The sequence below is a fragment of the Mastigoproctus giganteus genome, chromosome 2, assembly GCF_048544385.1.
Source record: "Mastigoproctus giganteus isolate SK-2022 chromosome 2, ASM4854438v1, whole genome shotgun sequence".
NCBI lineage: Eukaryota > Metazoa > Arthropoda > Arachnida > Uropygi > Thelyphonidae > Mastigoproctus > Mastigoproctus giganteus.
The window spans coordinates 168,391,970-168,412,837 of record NC_143576.1 but is presented as its reverse complement, the minus strand read 5'-3'; the positions used below and the strand labels follow the sequence as shown (position 1 = coordinate 168,412,837).

The window sequence follows — 20,868 nt, the reverse complement described above, 5'->3', positions numbered from 1 at the left end:
GCACCCCCGCCAACAGAAGATTAGCGGTTTCCGTTATACTGTACTACCACCCTTCAATTGATAACAATCATCCCTTTTTCAAAGTCCATCAGATCCCGCACGTTGCCGACGTTGATCAAGTACTTCGTATGGACCGCCTGCCCCGAACCTGCAGTATCACAATTATTGGTTCTCACTTGCTACCAGGAGGAACGGCTGGTTACTAAAACACGGGGTTGGTCATAACGTTTTGACTAAAAAATATATTTCGTGATCGATTATATAACTGTTTCTTATAACATTTTGGAGATCCCACACAGGAGAATACTCTTAATTTAATTTTAACCAAGGATTCAAATGATATTCAGCACTTTTACATTAACTAACCATTAGTAGGTTGTGATCAAAATGTACTAATGTGGACCATATCTAAGAGAAGGACAATTAAATTTTCGCAAGGGACACTATAGCCTCGGACATTACTTGAATATTTTGTAATGGAAAGAATGGTGAATCTAACAAGTAAAAGTGGCAACTGGAAACTGTTCAAAAAATATGTTCAATAAATTAAATAAACAGGAATGTCTATTTCATTTGATTCAATTGTGGTGAGGGGAAAAAAAAATCAATGGTGTGGACTTAAATGGAACTTACCGGGTTCAAAAAAAGATTTAATTTGTATTCACCCAGAAGCAGTTGCGATAAAAGAACATATTTTTTTGTTTAATACCTTAATCTCTATGCTAACCACACAAATTTTGGTTTCGATTTGACAATTCCTTTTTTTTTTTATTTTTGTTTTGCTTTCAGCACTAAATGAAGTGAAGTATCACAATGTATAAAATGGAATACAGATCAGTGATTCGGTTCCTCTTTCTCCAAGGGAAAACGCCCAAAATAAACCAGGAAAAAATGGTCGCTATTTATAGAGAAGACTGTTCAGGTTACAGCGTTTTTGCACATTGGTATAAACAATTCAAATATGGAAGAACCTCAGAGCATGATGAATAAATTCCAGGATGCCGATGAACTGCTGTAACAGAAGAGAATGCCGCAAAAATTGAGGCATTAATCCTGGAAGATTACCGTATTAGCGTGAAAGAACTAGCTGAAGAGCTCCAAACTGGCGCCTCCGTAGCCGGGTAGGCAGGAGCAGCAGTTAATAGCACACGCTTCTTGATTAGACCGGGGTTCGAGCCCGTCACCACCAAATACGGAGGATGCGGAAAGGTCGGGGAATGACCACCGCATATCTCGGAGCAATATGGCCTTAGCTGCTAATGCTCCTAAAAATCAAATAACAAACACAAACAAACAGCTCCAAACTAAACTAGTGGAAGGTCTGTGGAGAACATCATCCATCACCAGCTGCATACGAGTAAAAGTTCTGCTAGATGGGTTCCCAGCCTTCTGACTCCTTACCAGAAGAAGGAAAGGGTACAATGTGCGCATGAAATGCTGTCGATGTGCCAGTAAAAACTGAAATATTGCCGCATCCTGCTTATTCCCCCAACATTGTACCCTTTGATTTCTTCCTCTTAGTGGAAAAGATTTTGCTGCTGATGATGAGGCGATTCCTGCTGCCGAGTCGTGGTTTGAAGGCCTGCGGAAGTGTATTGGGAGGTGGAAAAAATGTGTCATTTTGTCTGGTGACTATGTTGAAAAAGTGTAACCTTCTATCACAACTACTTCTGGGTGAATGAAAATCTATTTTTGAACCCCTTCCTTTCGTATTTCAGGGATGACGTTTTTTAGAATCAAAAGAGGTGGGAACTTTCTAGCTTTCGAACTTGGGATATTAAACCTGGCGATCTTAATGTTTGCCGATTATTTAGTAAATACAGATGAAGATTCGAAATTTCCTCCATGCGGAAAAATGCCATTAATTCTAAAACTGGCCTTTAGGAGCCGCCTACGTTAGATATAAATGTCTACACACATATCAAGTCTAACTAGCATGACTTGATAAAATTGTAGCTGACTTACGTGACTACTTAGTCACGTAAGTCAGCTGCAGAAAAAATCCCTAAGGAAGCCATTATTCTCTTAACTAGAATAAGAAGGGACTTAGACTCAATTGCAGTTCCGGAAGAATGGATATACCCCCCCCCCCCTCTCTCTCTCTCTCTCTCTCTCTCACACACACACACACACACAGTTCTAAGCGCGATCTGAGACTAATTAGGCCTCTGCGAAAAAAATAAAAGGAATGTAATAATACAGTGCAGGGTCACAGTATCAGGAATTAGATGATAATAGAGGAGAGTCACATCATCATTTGTCATGGGTAGATCTTGTCTGGCCAATCTAGTAAGATAATGTAATGTGAAGTAATCAAAGGAACTAAATTAAACGAATAACTTCGATGAAACTTACTTGTAGATTAAAAAGGCTTTTTGAAAGAGTCTCATATGAATATGCATAAGTTGAAAATGAGCGAAACTGGGGCTGGGTTGCTTTAGCGGTTTTTAACCACTAAAGCAACCCAGCTTTAGTGGTTTCCAGTTAAAAACCTGTAAACCAGTTTAGAGGTTTTTAACTGAAAAAAAGATCAAGAATGGTTATAATTGGGTAGAGGTCCGACTTTACTAGTGCTTTCAGTGTGGTCCCTTGTGGTTCTGTACTAGAAGAATTGCTTGTGATTAAAAGTTTGTATCGAGTTACCAATGAAATAATCTGAACCGCAGTAAACCCAAACTAAAATATTAATTGGGGGAACTGCATTCACAACTGAAGACGAAAAGGTGCTGGAGGTTGGGAGAGTAACAGTCGGATATTAAGTTTCCTCAGCAATGCACCAGCGTTGCCTGAACGGTTTAGTTCTGTAAATGATACAATTTTTCCAGTAGAGGTGATTATGCGACTGTATACAAATAGGTGGTCAAAACCCATTTTGCATTATGTATTGAGATCTGGAAACCTAATTTAAACAAATATTGGCTTGTTTAAACGGAGTCGAAGGAGAACCAAGGAACCAGTTAGAACAGATACCGACTAGATATTTAGATATTTGTTGTTTTTTGGAGCATTAGCAACTAGGCCATATTGTTCCGGGAATATGCGGTGGTGACGGGCTCGAACCTCGGTCTAATCAAGAAGCTTGTGCTACGCACTGCTGCTCCTTCCCACCTGGCTGCGGAGGCGCCTACCGACTAGAATGATACCTTATGTCCGAAACGACTTCCCATTCCAATCGTATACAGTCACAAGACTTTGGGTGCCACTTTATACTTCCAAGCTTCGTTTCCACAAACACATGGAAGCCATAGTAAATAAAATGAAAAGCTTCAGATGGTGTACCAAACATTTTTATGTTAAGAACCAGAAATACATCCAGACCCCGATCTAATCCTGTGTGCATTATGAATTTAAAATCCTGGAAAACTGCTGTCACAACATTAAAGAAAAGTCTATTCAAAAGAGCTCTGTTTCATGAAATGGGTGAACTAACGCATTCATAATTATGAAGGTCAAGATTAGAACTAAATGCGTAACAGGCACAATTTCTAGGGCATTACACTCCAACCCCCCCCCCCCCCCCCCGACACCGCACCGCATTAATATTAAGCCCTAGGCTGCTTGCGACGTCATACAGGTCTAGATTTTGCTACGCTCAAATACTGTTCGACAATCGCCACCCCACCTCCAAACCTCACTCCACACAATGAAAGAGACAATACCACGCGGCCATACCTACCTACCTCTAACAGGGTCATATTATATGATCCCTGTGAACAACTACTAACTTGCACTATTGATATAATTGTGATCCCAGAAAAGAAGATAGAGGAAATCGTTTGAACACATGATACGACGTTCGCTCTTAACAAGTGCTTTGATATGAAGTGCACTAAGTTCAGCATGGCTAATCTGATGTGTGTATCAAATTTATTTACAAATATACCTTCGTAAATGTACATATCCCCAATTGAATGTACGTGGAAGCTCGACTACACATCTTTCTCATAAGTATAATCAAACTAATTCCATACGGCTATTGTTATTATTTAGAAATAAAGTTTAGGGGAACCACACTGATCCCTTTTTTTAGTTCGTGTCAATTCAATTTTTTGTTTAGGGGGAATCTACATTCGCCCGTTGGGTTAAGCGAAAAGGCGGTTTCCCAGCAGCAGCTTAGAGCACCGCGTCCTTTAAACTTTAAGCAGGAGACCGCGTCGCTGTGCTTCCCTGGAATAGTATAGACTTTTGCTTGCTAATTTATTTCTGAAATTTTCTCATTTTGTACGCAGGTAGCAGTAGGCACCTCGTCGGCATTACTGACTGCCGTTTGCAACTCTGTCTCTTTACAACTTGGTATAAAAGTGTTTTAATTTCACATAAATTGTTATTTGATCACACCATATTTTATTATCAACGTTTAATCAGGAATAACTCACAATCTCAAGATGAGGAGTCAGACTTTTCATCCTAAGATCGGCAAATTGCAGGGTCCGGTTCAGGAGCCCTTTAAGAATTCCTCGTCTCTGACACGATTCGAACTCTGAACTTTCCAAATAGTGACAAGAGACAATACCAGTATACTATGACGGAAGACGTCCATACACTTCACCATTACTATGATCAAATTCAGTACAACAGGAGGAACTTTGTGTTCTCCTCCACTATTTACTTAATCTTAAGCATTTACTGATTATTTATCTAAAGCAATTCTAACTCTAACAGAATTGAAATCCTCTCAATCGTATAATCCCTACACGCTACAGTGAATCTCTACTACTCTTTTTTACTCTACTCTTGTAGTAAGCAATAAAAATTCAATTCTGGTATATTCTTACAAAAGGAGACCCCAGTTTTGCTGACTACACAGCAAAACTGTGGCCTCCTTTTGGAGATCTGATAATGTTTAAGGCTTTAAAAGGGTTATGCAGTTTTTCTGTTGTAATTACAATTTTTGGATTCAAGTTTTTTTTGAACAAATTGCAACTTAAATCGAAAGTTCGGTATGTAGATTTAGCGGTGTTTGGATATATCCCGGGAAGAAAGAAAATATGTAGTTCAGCATGTTTTTATTATTATTATTATTAGAAGAGGGAGTACATAAGCTTTTCTCCCTTAACATTATTCCATTTTTAATACTTAATAGAAAACCCGACTACGCAGATAATCAGATTAGATTAAGATATTCTAAGTCTTGGGATTAACTTCAATGAATAAAATTACACATCAAAGTCAATTATGTCACAGTGGTCATTCAGCCATCATCAGAAAAATAATTTGCTTACAGAGCCCAGGAACAATCAAGTTACACACAAGCTAATTGTCTGCATAGTAGATTGAGTTTTCTGGTAATAATAACAAAACTTGTGAATGCATTCGGCAAAATTTCTTACCCTTAGTCAAAACTGATATTGAATAGTTGTTGGGTAGGGTTTTAGGCGCATCAGCAACTTACGCCATATTGCGCGTTCTATAGCGGTTTGCTGAACGAAAAACTCAAGCTACCCTCCCCTAAGTATCAATGTGCGCACTTCGTGTCACACATCAATCCTGTAGTCCAGTGGTTCCCAACCTTTTGCCATTGAACTCAATGGAATTTTTCCTAATCTCGCGGCATATTTGAAAAGGGTCGCGGCACACCGGTCGGGAACCACTGCTGTTATCGATTCTATCCCGAATCACTGCCTAAGCTAACATTTGGGAGTATTTATATGTCAGGATTCCACTATTTAAGAATCTCGATAGGTCTCATTTTCAAGTCAGTTTGGCAATTTGCTGTCTGCATTATTAATCAAGAATAACTCACAATCTCAGGATGAGGAGTCAGACTGTCATAAAAAGGCACAGTCAGCACTGTTTCTTATGAAATAGCTTTCATAAGTGATGCTCAACTAATCAAGGCAAGCTCTTTTAAAGGAACCGCAGGAACAATCTTAAACTGCAGGTAAACTACTCCGCGATACGAAATGCACCCCCATATCATTTGGCTGGTAGGAAATTTCATTGTAGACACCATACAGTTTGTCTCCCATCAGAGCCATGCAGGTTGAATTTCTTTTCAGCCGAGAAAATAACTGACTTCCACTGCTCGGGGGTCAGTCCATTTGACATGCTCCTTACACCAAATTAATCGGGCCTTTTTCATTTTTTGTGTGAGGTGGGGCTTCTTAGGATGACAGGCTACAAGTCCATTTTTGAAGAGGCGTTTTCTGACTGTTACTGCACTTTCTACCACTCTTGGATGTTCTTCCCATTATCTTTTCAGCTCAGACGAAGAGGCTTTACGGTTTTTAAGGCATAAGTGCTTCAAAACGCGGTCCGGTTTTGGCGTAGAGACTCGTTTACGTCCGGTTCCTTTTTTTTTTTTTCCCCCTATCAGCAGAACCAGTATTTTTGAGTTTGGAAAGAAATCTATTCACTGTCTACTGATTACAAGACACTCTATAAGCAATATGACGAGAAGAACATCCTTCCTCACGTAAAGCAACAATAGCACTCTTTCTTCGTGGCGTCAACTGCACGTAACTCGCCATCCTGACACAAGCAAGGAATGACTGCAACTCTTGCAGAGCGTGCTTATATGGGTGAAAGTAAAGCTGATGCAATATTACGTCATCGCCTACGCGTGTCAATCTTATCTGATGAAGAAGAGAGTGAAGAAATATTGCCATATACTTACGTAATTCGGACGACAATTACAATTTTAAGGGGTGACGCACTTTCTTTGAACACCAGTGTATATATATAATACACTGAGAGTCATTGGAGGGGGGAGTTCGAACTGATGTTATCGAAACTAAAGCCGAAGTCCTGAAATGCCATACAACACTTGGTGAACCACATCCCATTTTTTTTAGTTTCATTATCGAATGAATTGCATAATCGATTATTTCAATTATCGATTATGCAATTCATTCTTAATTATATCGATCACTGATCAGAAGTTCCCACATAACGTTTGCCACTTTTTATCGAAAATAATTTAATTTTTGCAATGCATTCATGCAATTCTTGTAATGCATGAAAATTTTGGCACATACTTCGGTTAAACTGCGTATTTGCTAAAAGAATCAGCGTCGAGGTGTTACAATTATGTTCGTATGACCGATCAGTCACTTTACAGAAGGACGTCATAACAGACTGTTCAGGTGTGGAACCATTACAGAAAAGGCAGAGCAGCCAAGTATGCCAATATTCACCTAATACTCTATAAGGCGCATGCTAAAGAAATGGTACAGTTGCAACAGCCGAATATGGCTGTCGATTTACGCAGCATCAATATCCTCAAAGGAGTGTATTGTGATTACGCCTCGCAACCACAGGGAACGTACAGGAAAAGGTGTCGTAGTCGATCTCCTTCGAAACTGCAGTTAAAATCGAAACAATGATACTCCCATCAGCACTTGTCAAATCGTAACAACAATGGGACTGAATCAAAGTATAATTTCGCACTTATTTTTATTTAAAATTTCTCGAAGATCGATAAAAATAAAATAAAATTACACTCTTTAACAAAAATTTATGTAGAATTTTCTATTTCTCTCAAAATTTAGGCAGATAAGTAAATCGCACATCAATTTTTACGATTTCTATGTTACATATACCGGTACTTTCAAAAAATATATAAATTATGCTTTTGTCTTGGTTTCAGCCTATATCAATCTCGATTTCCTATGCTCTTATCTCTTTTGAGGACTAAAGTAGATGCAGCAAGACAGCACGTCTCGATACATCTACATTGAATGGCATGTTTACATACACCACCAGCAATAGACAGGGGGGGGGCAGGAAAATGAGGTCGTCTAACATTACAATTTTTTTGTACAGAATTTTCGATTCATAGTTAACTGTTATTTACGCTTGCAGCGACCCTGAAGTGGGGTATTTTGGTCACTATACAAATTGGAGTGTCTCTCTCTTTCATACACACACACACAATTCTTAATGTGTCCACCAGACGGCATAGAGTGAAGAGATCTCGCACCGCTTGCATAGTTGGAATACCCTGCTCTGATCTGGCCTATAGGGAGGATATATTTTTCCCCCCTGCATTCCTCTGGCGGGCAACTCTCTCAAGTCACTTCTACCTTTTTATTCTTGTGGCGTTGTTCTTCATTTTTAATCGTTAATAGAGTACTTACGTTCTTATTTATAGAGCGGAACGAGTTCCGCGGCGCTTTCGATTTGGAACTGGGGGCATTCATCAAGGGTACTTTGTCTTAGAAATTTTTATAGAAAATACGCATTATCTCTGCAAGACCGTCGCGATCTCTGTATATCAGAATTGGAAATGTTGGCTTTGCTCTACCTCAGGGAATGGTAATGAACCTCCTACTTCTTTGCAACTTGCAACGAAAATAACTCCTAACCAAAACGGTACGAGCGATCTACTCACACGTGAAGAATTCACTGATTCAAGCATATTACCCTTACTAGATTGCAGATCCTCACTTGACATCCACACTGTGCTATACAAGCCTCACTACTTTTCCCGAAGAAAAACAAACGTTCTGACAACTTCCCCATCGAGCTGTACGATTATAAATCTTTTTGCTCTATATCAGAGACTCACTTTAATTCGCAGTTCAGCTATATTTAATTATTATTAGCCATATGGTGCAAGGAAGCTTGAGGCTTATGCTGCATCAGACAAAAAAAAATTACGCGTTAACCTGAGAGAGAGAGAGAGAGAGAGAGAGAGAGAGAGAGAGAGAGAAAGGGAATCACCAAGAAAGCAAGTAGTAGTAGTATTGGCATGTGATGCAAGAAATCAAGTGTATGAACTTATGCAGCATCAGCCAAAAAAAAAAAAAAACACACCTTTCTCTCCAAATGCCTGTCCAGTTCCTCCTTAAATTTATTCAACCTATCAACTTCCACAAAGACAGATGGAAGTTTGTTCCAGCAATTAACCACCCACTGGCTAAAGGCAAATTTCCGCATATCTATTCTACATCTGTCCTTTCTTAATTTGAATTTATGCCCCCTTAGGTTCGTAATCTGAACAAGTGTAAGGATCCCATCAGAATTCAGCGTGCTCAACCCATTCAAGGCCTTATACACCTCAATCAGATCACCGCGCAGGTGCCTAGTTTCCAGCCACTGCAATTTGCAGAACTTAAGCCTCTCTTGGTATGAGGATCAATTCATTCCCCTCACCAATCTGGTTGCCCTTCTCTGTACACGCTCAAGCAAATCTACATCCTTCCTAAAATGAGGCCTCCAGACCTGTACGCAGTACTCAAGGCGTGGCCTGACCATTGCCTTATACAGTGGGACAATCACCTCCTTTTCCCTACTAACAAAATTCCTATATATCATTGACAAAACCCCATGAACTGCCGTGGTAGCCTGTCTGCATTACTCAGAAAACTTCATATCTGCCTGCACAATTACTCCCAGGTCTTTTTCATTTTCTACCACCTTAAGTGTAGTACCACACAGAATGATGATATCCTGCTCAGGACCCTGTGTTTGCCAAGCCCATACTCAAGAGATGTGAGCCCCTGGGTTCGGAACGTCCAGCCTTAATTACAGAACTGTATTTAAAAAAAAAAAAAGCAAACTTAACGTATTATTGGTGTAAATAACACGAAATTAAAAAAATCAACGCATTGCAAAATCTTTGCGAGTTATTAAAGCCAGTAGCTTTGATAACTCGCAGGAAGGGTTGCGAAAAACGTTACTTGTGTAGATGTTGAAAAATTACTTGTTTCATTTCTGTATGTTATGCATTTCATAAGAAATAAATTTGAAAAAAAAATTTGAACCATCTGTGTGGGGGGGGGGGTATATTAAAATTAAAAATAACTGAATAAATTTATTTATAAGTAAAGGCAAGCATTCATGGATGCAAAGCATAACCAATCGTGCCTTGCCTAAACATAATGGGCGCCTCCGTAGACAGGTGGGCAGGAGCAGCAGTGCGTAGCACACGCTTCTTGATTAGACCGGGGTTCGAGCCCATCACCACCAAATACGGAGAATGCGGAAAGGTCAGGGAATGACCATCGCATATCACGGAGCAATATGGCCTTAGTTGCTAATGCTCCTAAAAAACAACAACACAACTAAATTAAGAATAAAGGTGTTGGAATACATTAAATATAATGCCAAAAACGGCTAATTTACAAGCTTGAGACTTCTGTTGAACCCTATTACTACAGAGAGAGAGAGAGAGAAGAACCTGGACTGAAACGATGATATCTAAAGAACAGTTACAGAAGCCTACTTAATGTATTATAATGATCGTTAATTAATTTCCTTTCCTGAATTGCGATTAGAATCAGTCATTTTTCATATTTAAATATGAATGCTATTTACTGACGAGGATTATTTCTAAAAAAAGCTCAAGCTAAATCCCATGCCATTATAAATTTTGTGTCTATTTTTATAAATAAACAATACCAGAGAAGGTTAGTCCTTAAAACCAAGATTTCTTGGACTAGGAGATGCTGTAACTCAAGAAGGAATTTTCACCTGCGTTTCATCTGTGAGTCATGGTTTCACTGCTTATTGACTGAAGTAAGTAAGCGGAGCTGTCTCTAGTTAACGGTGATGTATTTCTGTGAGTTAGATGTAAGGAATATTTGAAGTGATCTTAAATTAAAACTTGGCATACTGTTGGAGACCTGACTGCTGAAAAGGACTCAATCTTTTCCTGGAAAATAATAAATCTTGACTAACTGGGTCCGCTAATATTGAAGTCCAGCATTATTTCAGGTGATTCTATCCTAAAAGTTGGTCTCGATAGACGAATCAGCAGTCGATGATCTACTCCATCTGACTATGGTACCAAGGGAGGAAATCTTAGTGGAATATTCAATTTTCAGAGAAACTGGAAATATTTTTTATAATAAATACAGATGGAATCGAAGCAGAATGTCTCCCAGGTACAAAAATTGATGGTTTTACTAACCAGCTAACAGTTCTTAGGAAACTAAAAAACTATGTTTGCCACTATGGGAATTAATAGCATAAAGCAAAAAAAGAACTTTGTTGCAAAACATGAAGAAATGGTAATGATGAAAGAAACGACAAAATACTATCAAGCGTGAAGTTTATCATGCCGTGTACAGGGTCAATCTTAAGCTTAGGCAAACCAGGCATGTTCTTAGGGCCCATACTTTGAAGGGGAGGGGGCGTAAATGGCAATGGACACAGCCAAAATCGGCGATATCCAGTAGCCTAACGACGAGCATGCTCATGTTCCTTATAAAATTTGCAAATAAAATATACTTTCTTAATACTGCATATATTTCCTTAGAAATATATGCAGATTTGTTTGCTTTACATTTTTACGTTGATTTGTAATCCGAATTTTCTATTCACGAGGCTGGTGAAACGGCATTGTCTTATATAGAGGAATACTATTTATAAGACTAAATGCACAAGGCATAATATGTTATGGGTGGAAATTAATTATATAATATTGGTGTAAATACACCATAGTTTATCCATAAGTAGTGTTAAGGCATCGTTTGATTTTATCTCATATTGTGGTTACCTACACAACGAAATACCAGGTATTGCACTACTTCGAATAAACAACGCTTCTCTAATAGAGGAGACTACTGTTATTTATTCTCGGTGGGCACCACTACCCAGACGGCACCGGCGGGGCTTGTTGGCTCACTCATCGGTGGGCGGGCAGGTACCCTGGTAATGCAAACATGCCATCACGGTTGTGAAGTGATGGCATGTTTGCATTACCAGGATTTGTCACATATATTCACTATTTCTAACGCGGGGCCGTCACCCTAATAGCTGGTTCAATAAGTAGAGTTGCCACGTATCTATACAGTAAGATGTTCCTTACTTCTTTTAGCTGTGGTTATTATACTCTTCTCCATCTTTAAGTTAATTCGCGAGCTTCCCTGGCAAATCCGCCATTCCCAGACATAAAGCCAATCTCCAAGGTATTTTCAATCCAATCTTGTGAAGAGGAAAAGGAAAAACCGGCTTTCCGTGGAGTCCGCCAAAAATTCAATAGTAACGCAATAAAGAAGACCACTGCATGCAATTTTGTGTTCTGCTTAAAGGACAAGGACCAAAATTTAATTCGCCATGTTCGAAACTCGTTAATATAAAAAAATTAGCCAATTACCTGATATTTGTATGGAATAAATTAGTAACCTCAAACTTTATTTCCACTGGAAGTAATGTTTTCACAGTTCTTACAAAAAGCGAATGTTCATTTCACTAAATGCCCTATTTTGTATTTCAATAGGATAAGTGCAACACTTCTATTGCATTAAAAAATGGACAAATCGTTTTTGATGTGCTCTTGCCGCTGGCTGAAGATATCGAATTCCTATCAAGTACAAGAAGATGGCAATAATCACAAAAATAGCTGAAATGGGTGGTAGCACCGCATTACAAATAAATGCCAATCAGACTATTCCCTACAAGGAAGCTATTCATTGTAGTGAATAGCTTCCTGGTATCCTTCCCTGTGACCTTCCTTCAAAAACTAAAAGGAATTCTATAAGTTCTTTTTCATCTATATTTAACCGATCTCAGGCAAGGAAATAAGGTTTTCCCACAGTGAATTAACACTGATATTTCGACCGGCATGAAAAAGCTCATGAACACATTTGTACAGATACAATACGCACAACGCAATATGGTTTTAAATGCTAATGCGCTGTATAAATAACTCTCAACTATGCTTGTTTGAACTTTAAAAATTTTTTAACATTGATATCTTAAGGAATAAAAACGGGTAAATCATTAAATGACTTATCTATTAACATGAGTGTACACACTACGTGTGATCAAAACGTTCGGGGGCTAAACTAATATTTGGGAAATGAAGGAAGCTTACCGGTTATTCAGATGGACCTCCTTGTAAGTAGCCTCCATCGTACACAACGATTCTGGAGGCATTCCTAAGAGGCTTCTTTTGGAATTACTGAAAATTACTATGTCGCGTTCAGAATAATTTCCTCAGTCATTGCAAATTTGCGACCTTTCAAGGGAGTTTTAAGTTTGAGGATTTTTTGTATCCCGGTGAGTATGGCGAATGGGGGACCAGACAGTGATGGAGTGCTTCGCAAGAAATTCTTTTAATGGAAAGCACCGGCGTTCCCATGATGCAAACGCCAATTCCCCGAAGCCGGCCATTTTCTTCGAATAGCATCTTGCAATTTCCACAACTGTTCTGTTATATTCCTGGTTCACTGCTTGACTACGTGAAAAAAATTCATAATGAATAGTGCCCTGTGAGTCAAAAAATATAAGTACGACCTTCACGTTTGATCGAGATTGCCTTGCTTTGTTTTAGGCTTTGAACAAGACCTAATCTTCCATTGAGAGGACTGGCCCTTTGTTTAATCATATCCATGCACACTCGATTTGCCATCAGTAATGGAAGGAACAAAATGTGGATTGAGTATGTTGATAAAGAGCCTGACGGATAAGAACTCGCCACACTCTGATCATCGGTGAAGTACAAACTTGGCTGAAATGAATCGCATTCCAAAACTCTATTAAAATTAATTAATATGTCCCATAAGAAATGCAAATTTCACTAGAAACTTCGTGGATGGTTACACGTAAATCACAACTGATTATATCTCGAACACGAGCGATTGCATCACTGGTTTTGAAATTAAGGAGTGGTTCTTTAAACATTGAGAACCAATCAAATCTTCGAAACACACAGCATCTTCTCCGAAAGCTGTCCGCTAATTCATGCGTTATGTCTAAATCAGTCATCAAACATGTTGGGACTGGCTAAGGTGCCGCAATTTCAAGATACACTGTACAAAAATATCCGAACTTTCTGATTCACCTCGGGCATACATACAAAATAAGACAGTGTAAGAGTTTCTGCAGTCAGTGTAAGGCCTAGGAGAACATTACAATCGCCAGACAAATTATTAGATTTGTCTGAGGATCGTAAACCTAATAAATAGGCAGGCAGAATAATTAGTTCGTTTACGGAATTGTGTATATATTTAGTACAATATACAGTATCAATACAATATACATCTCTCATCCGATGTGATTGGTAGTTGGTCAGCTAATCGAAAAGTCGGTTAATTAAAGCGGAAAATCATAAAAAAGTATACGTACGTACCTTAATTTTATGTTCACTTAAAACATGCACATTCATTTACATAAAATTCAGTAATTTTCATCAGTTTAAATAATGAAATGTGACATTTTGCAGCATAGTCCCCACTTTTTATATATATATAAACATCAAATCATTAACTGTTGAATCAGATTGTTCAACATAATGTTGATGACTAAACGATTCTATATTCGTGCGGTCTTTTTTTTTTTTTTTTCTAAGATTGAACTCAAACGTTCGCTTATGTCGTCTCTTTACACAATCTAGAACTCCTTATCTTGATCTATAGGCCGGATCATGGATATTACGTTTGGTGATAAAAACAATGTCTTTAGTCTCTGATTTCCTCACAACTGGGATGTGAAGGAGCGTTATCTAGAAAGGCTGCAGTATGCCGTGAGCACCAAAGTTTTTTTAAAGAGAAAAGCGTCAGTTAAGAGGGCTTCTACTGTATGGGGGAAGTAAAGTACTGTTCTTTTGCCTCCATCAGGTCCGACGAGGAAGGAGGAGAAATTACGGGTTTACAGTACAAGTGTCCGCAATTCTTCAAGGGATCCGGTCGAGACTTATATTACATTTAAGTAAATTCATTTTTAATAATCGGCAAAAAATCTACAAACTTAATAAAAATGTTTTTATATTATTAATTTATATCTTACTGATTTATTACACGTTATAATTAACTTTTCTTTTTAACTCTCACATCTGCATGTAGGCACACAAAAATATACAAACACAAGGGGAGAGGGCCCGTCATGCACTTTGCACCGAGATCTGCGTCAGCTCTGGTCGTCCATGGGCTCCATAACCATATCTAATGGAATCAAAATTAAAGATATAATTGGTTCTAGATCAGAGATGGGCAATTATTCTTACGATGAGAGCTAGACGGAAAAATTTGAAGACCCCCATAGCCGGAGAGCCTCGCAAAAAAAAATTTTAATTTTGAAGAGTGTCTGTTTAAGATATTTTCATCCCCTTAAATGGATCCTCTCAATGTTTTCGCAAAAAGGTAGTAGGAAGATAACTCTGAAAGAAAAGAAAAGTTAATGTTTTGGCATTTCCGAGGGCCTTATCACAACTGGTCGTAATCTCCCGCCTCCTGTCTCGATCTAACAGGAGTAGAAGCAGTGAAGAGACAATGAGTGGGTATATTAAACTAAGCTGGGAACATTAATCAGAATAAAAATAACAGTTCCTAGAGTTCCTGAATGGGCAGATATTTTTTTCCTAAATTAATTTCTTTAAATTTCTTGCTACAGACAGTTGATCTACGTTTTAACAACTTTTTTTTTTTTTTTTTTTTACGCAATACAATGTATATACTGAAACATAACCCTGAAACTGAAAACAAAAAATAACTTAGTATTTCATGGTCGAACTCAATCTTTCTTGAGACCGAAAGTTAACGCGCTTATGCAACAATTCCTTCATGGTCACGACAGTTTTATTAAATACAATCTTTAAACATAGAGCTACCTCTCAAATCCACTTTCTCACACACACACACACACACATACAAACTAAAGCGTTGTAGCACTAAGTCTCACTGCGTACACGAACCTTTTTTTAAACAGCAAATTATATAGCTGCCAAATAGAGCTCTCTCTTTCGGCACATTTAAAAGAAGGCTGCTTATTTCATATGAATTTTACCCATAGACTCGGCTAGTCTTTTTAACTTTGCTAGAAACTCATAGGATGCTTACAATATTACTTACATTAAGGAGAAATCTTCTCGATTTTGCAGTAACGGATGTTGCGAGAATCTGAAACAGGCAGTGCAGCCAAGAAATGCTTCTCTCCTAACGGATAACCGTAATATAAGCCAGCACAAAGGTATTTTAAGTTTCGGTCTCGGAAATATATTTATTGGTGTCAGAATTATTTTCTAGCTAATTACATCCGCGTATGATTTATTAGTACAAATACCAGATGAAATTTTATCTTACCGTTTAGCTCCATCAACTACGTTAATCCTGTTAATAATCCCTTAGGAAGTCACACAATGTCTTAAGAAAGACTGAGATTGACCACATTAGTGCGCAGTAAGCAATATTCTAAACGCTTTATAAAACAATATACTAAAAGTTCTAACCTGTAAATCCATGCGAGTTTAAATTTAAACTACCAAGCTGAGAAACTGCCTGGAAATGGGGTAAGCGATAGAGTTTATAGAAACATATCTTTCGAACATTACACATTCTAATCTCGACGGTAAACTGCACTGCCGAAGGTAAGGGCAACTAATACAGAGAAGTGCCAATTGTGCTTAATTTAATCAAGCAGCTTACAATTGGCCTTCACCTTTGGAGTAAATAGTACCAAGCTTTTTTCTCTCGTTTCTTTCTTTGCAACGAGATCAACAAATCCACCGGCGTGTGCCAAAAATTCCGTGCTAAACGTAGCCCACCATTATTTGTTGATACGCCGGTCGAGACAAAGGCTGTCTGTGGTGGCAGTACAGCAGAAACGAGCGGTAATTGCATGACAGAGTTTACTCGGTTCAGGTAGACGAAAAGCGTCTTTTATTGTAGAATGTCTTTCAACTTCGTTGCAATGTTCGAAGGCTAATGAGAACAGTGTCATAAATACTGCAATCCGATATTAAAAAAAAAAAGTCTGATGTCAGTAGTAATACCAGTTGGTATAAATTGTACAAGATAAGGTAGCTAATTATTCCAGTGTTTTATTGTTAGCATCATCGTCATTCATCCATAAAGACCGTTCGTGGAGAGGGATTAAAATGCATCATTAACTTTTGGCAAGACACAAATGTCTTAATTTTTCACTAAAGAGGTTCAATTTTGAGAACGATCTTTACTACTTATTCTTATCTGATTTCAAAAATAACACCAATAATACGCAATAGTACTTAATCGCGTGGGTCACCTTACACCGAAGACCAGCGGTCGCTTTCTGTCTTTTAACAGAAAGAAATCTGTACTGAGATTTGGAACCTTTTAATACCAAAGGATCCCTTTATTTCCGATCGGTTCTCAATAAATTAATTTATTTACTTATTCAATTTTGAGATTATCGTCTTACCTATAGACAGCAAGGTGCTATGGGTTTAACAATAATGAGGTTATGAAATCCAAAAGGGTAAATATTCGGTATATAATAATGATGAAACATATTTGGTATAAAGTTTTTTGGCAGTAAATAAATATAAAAAAATAAGAATAAATTAAGACAACTAATATACAAAACTAAACAAAAAGTATAGGCCGCCGTAGCCGAGTGGTCAAGCGCGTGGGTGCATAAGTACACGTGCCTTGAGTGGCCCGGGTTCAAGCCAGTGACTGCTGAATATGGTGCTGTTTCTTGTATTCTCTCTACCTTGTGAACTCCTCTGACCATGTGGTCGTCCCGAAGTATAAACAGAAAACTTGTTTTAATTAGCAGGAAAAGTCTAATCTGTGGTCAACTCCAAATATCATCACAGGAAATGGCAATGACAAAATCCTAGTGGGGTGGGAACAGTTCAACACAACATTTCATTGCAGAAATTGGAGGGAAACATGTATGAGATACATGTTAGATTTTGAAGTGCGCTTTTATAAGTGGCCGATTTAGAATTGTGGTCTTATCTCTTCTCTACTTGCAGCATACACTGTCATTGTATGCAGCAGTCATTGTCAAACGTCGGGGGCCAAGGGCAGCCCCAGGTAGGGGCTAAAGCCCCTATGATCAAAATAATGTGCATTTATTCATTATTTGCATCTACATGATACTTAAAGTTTAATGATCCCCTGAGCGCTGCTTCAGCCCCTTCCTTTATAAAAACCTGGGACCGTCCTTCTCAGGGGCATCCACCAAAGTATGTGCAAACAAGTTAACTGGAGAATTTCCAAGGTGTGGCGTTCATGTTCATTGCCGTCTTGAAGATCGTGAAGGACTTCCTAGTGGTCCAGTTCAACCATCGCAGGTGCCCCTGTTCTAAACCAAGATGACGTCCTCCCGTCTAAACGATGGGAGGTTTAATCTCTTGTTAGCCTTGTGGTGAGAAACCTTATCAATTTCTGACCCACTGATAAAGACAAGAACGTTATTTTTTTTTTCTTCACTGTAAAAACACTGACTTGCACTGATTTGTCTTTGTTTCTAAACCAATGGAAAATATAAATATTCTTCAAGGAGTGTGAATTTCTGTGTTACTTCTTCAAAGATTAACTTACGTCGATCTCCTGAAGTGATGAATAATTTCAAATCATAAGCATAGGACAAAATCCTGGTTGATGAACTGAAATAGTTCCAATGCAGCTGCAAATAGAGTTGAGGAAAGGACGTCCCCTTAAAATTGCGAAAGGTGTTCTCGTGGAACGCTACTCGAAATTGTAGAGCTTCTGTGGAAGTACTGTGGTTGTTGTAGGTTTTAGTCACATCAGCAGCTTAGACCATATTGCGCCATGCGTATTATGTCTGTACATTGCGTGTATTCTGTAGTCGATTTGCCTGTTTGTTGGTAGAAAAACCAGAGTTTCAGAAAATAAAAGAACTATGCTAGCCCTGAGATAGACTACTCAGCAATGTTGTGAAAAAGACCCATAAATATTCCTTTTGTCATTGACGGGATTCGAATGCAGGCCTTTTCCATCCGATGTGGGAAGGACCCTGATAATATCAACTGTGCGACCGGCGAGGGAATACTGAAGCGCAACTAAATATCTGTGATAAGGATAGATGCCAATACTTTCAAGAGGTTGCCAATGATTTTGAAATAGAATTCCAAGAGTATAAGAGAGCAAAGAGTGGATTCCACTAATCACTACAAAACAGGAAAGTCTGTGACCTAAACAGTGATCGATTATTGCTGCGTGGATCGTTGCGTGGATTAAAATATTTAAAGTAGTGAGCATCAAAACTGAGCAGAGCCGAAAATCTTTTCAACACTTTGGAATTAGCTTAATAAAGTAGTCGTTCCAGATTTCTGGAAAAAAAATGAGGATTTTTCTGAAAAACGTATAAGAGGGTATAAAGGCGGACTGGCCATAAGATTTACCGGAGACACTTACCCGGTGGACCAGAGGCTGGTGTGATTTTGGCCATAAACACTAGTATGAGGCCGCAAAACGATATTCCCCGGTAAGAATTCTTGACCCAGTGCGCCTCTGAGAGGGTATCAATTATATAAGTGCTACATAACTTGATTACGAATATAAGGAATCCGTCAGAGCCGACTGTCGCTTTATCAGAGAGCTTGTTCATTACTGTGATGAGATGATCTCTCGAAAATATAACTGCAGGGCAGGTCTATTCGAAGGTTAAATACAGTACATGTATACGGTAGTTGTTGTTGGTTTTACGGCGCAACGGCAGCTATAGACCATTATGCGCCAAATTATACAGTAGAGGACGCTGAATATCATTACAAGCGAGCTCGCCGAATGTATTTTCATCCAGATCAGAGAAAGTATGTTTGTCAAGAATAGTATTATTAGATTGTTTGGAATAGATCCGATTGGCTTTTTGAAAGGCAATTGACAGTAATACGAGCGTGAACTTGTCTTTTCAGTCTGACAAACTGAGCTTTCTTTCTTAGATTACGTCATCTGCTGTTCATTTGAGAAAACAGGGTTTTTTTACTTCCTAACGAAAGTCAAATTCAAGTCTCTGGAAAAAACGAAGATCTAGTCATCGAGGAGATAAGAACAATTTTGGAAGTACTACCAGCAAGTGCAAATTGAGAAACTCCTTTCGGTGAATACTGGTGTCGCTTCTTCTACTTGGTAAAAAGCGTGTACTCCCAATAACACACATCTTTAAATGATGGATTATGATATCTCTCTTGTTATAATTTTTTTTTGAGAACTGTTTAGGATATGGTATGAATCCGGGAACAATCCTTCAGTGAGGAATTCAAATGACGGAGACTGGTGATCAGATCTAAGTCTGAAATACTATGGGATATGAATTATACTTAATAGATTGTGATAGATGCCATAAAATATGCTCAGGAGCAATTTTTCATGTGCCGGTAAAATGAACCTTCTTAGGATTGTGTACTTCTTAGGTTTTCCTGATGTGTCTTTCATTTATATAGTCGTTAAGATGACTGCAAGATGAGCGTCACAAATGGCAAAAGAAAAATATGAACGATAAAGTCCAAAGAAGCTAAAATTTGAATTTGCGTGACAGGTTTACAGCAATTTTCAATTTCCATAATGTGCCACAAGTTTCCAATGGGGGTTTAAGTCTAGATATTTCCCGACATGATAAGTATCGGATATGGGAGTCTCACAAGAAATTCTTCGCCTAAAGATAAAACAATAAAGTATTTGGTAATATTAATTATTAACATACCATAAACTTGCATGAAATGATTGCATAATACTGTACTTACATTGCCTGCGATATGAAAAAGGGTAATTTGCAGTCGTGCTAGAAATTAGTGTCTGGAAAGTGACCTCTGAAGTTCCATTGAAACAAACTGTCTCAATGGAATTTCACTGTTTCTTCAAATGCAGTCAAGGTGATAAACAAATATATAATACATTTTCTGTTTATATTCCGGAACGACTACATAAGTCAGAGGATATCACAAAGTAGAGAGAATACAAGAGCATTCTAACGTTAGTAGTCACGCGCTTGAACCACGGTCACTCAAAGCGCGTGTACTTTTGTACCCTCGCGTTTGACCACTCAACTACGGAGGCACTGTTAAACTTCACTGGATCAATAACGAACATAGTTGCCCCCTCCCCGATTCATGTAAGTTAAATTTGGACTCAAAGATAATAGATTCCCACTGCTCAGTAGTCCAACCTAGCATTTTTCAGTTAATCATTTTTAGGCGAGTTAGCATATATGCATAAGTGCCTGTCTTCACCATGTTCGTTAGCCCGCAGG

General features: G+C 38.4%; 1 protein-coding gene across 4 annotated transcripts in view; it reads right to left on the bottom strand.

Annotated features, from left to right (window-relative positions):
- LOC150089733 (chloride channel protein 2-like) overlaps positions 1-20,868 on the bottom strand; it is a 564,677-nt gene that overhangs the window by 449,305 nt on the left and 94,504 nt on the right. Inside the window, exon 1 of one of the 4 annotated variants that reach the window (XM_090368773.1) lies at positions 16,115-16,217. The exons of the other annotated variants lie outside the window; for them this stretch is intronic. Within the exon in view, the coding sequence (XP_090224899.1) occupies positions 16,115-16,126 (12 nt within the window). The 5' untranslated portion in view covers positions 16,127-16,217. Of the gene's footprint in view, positions 1-16,114; positions 16,218-20,868 lie in introns of those variants that run through there. 4 annotated transcript variants of the gene reach the window in all.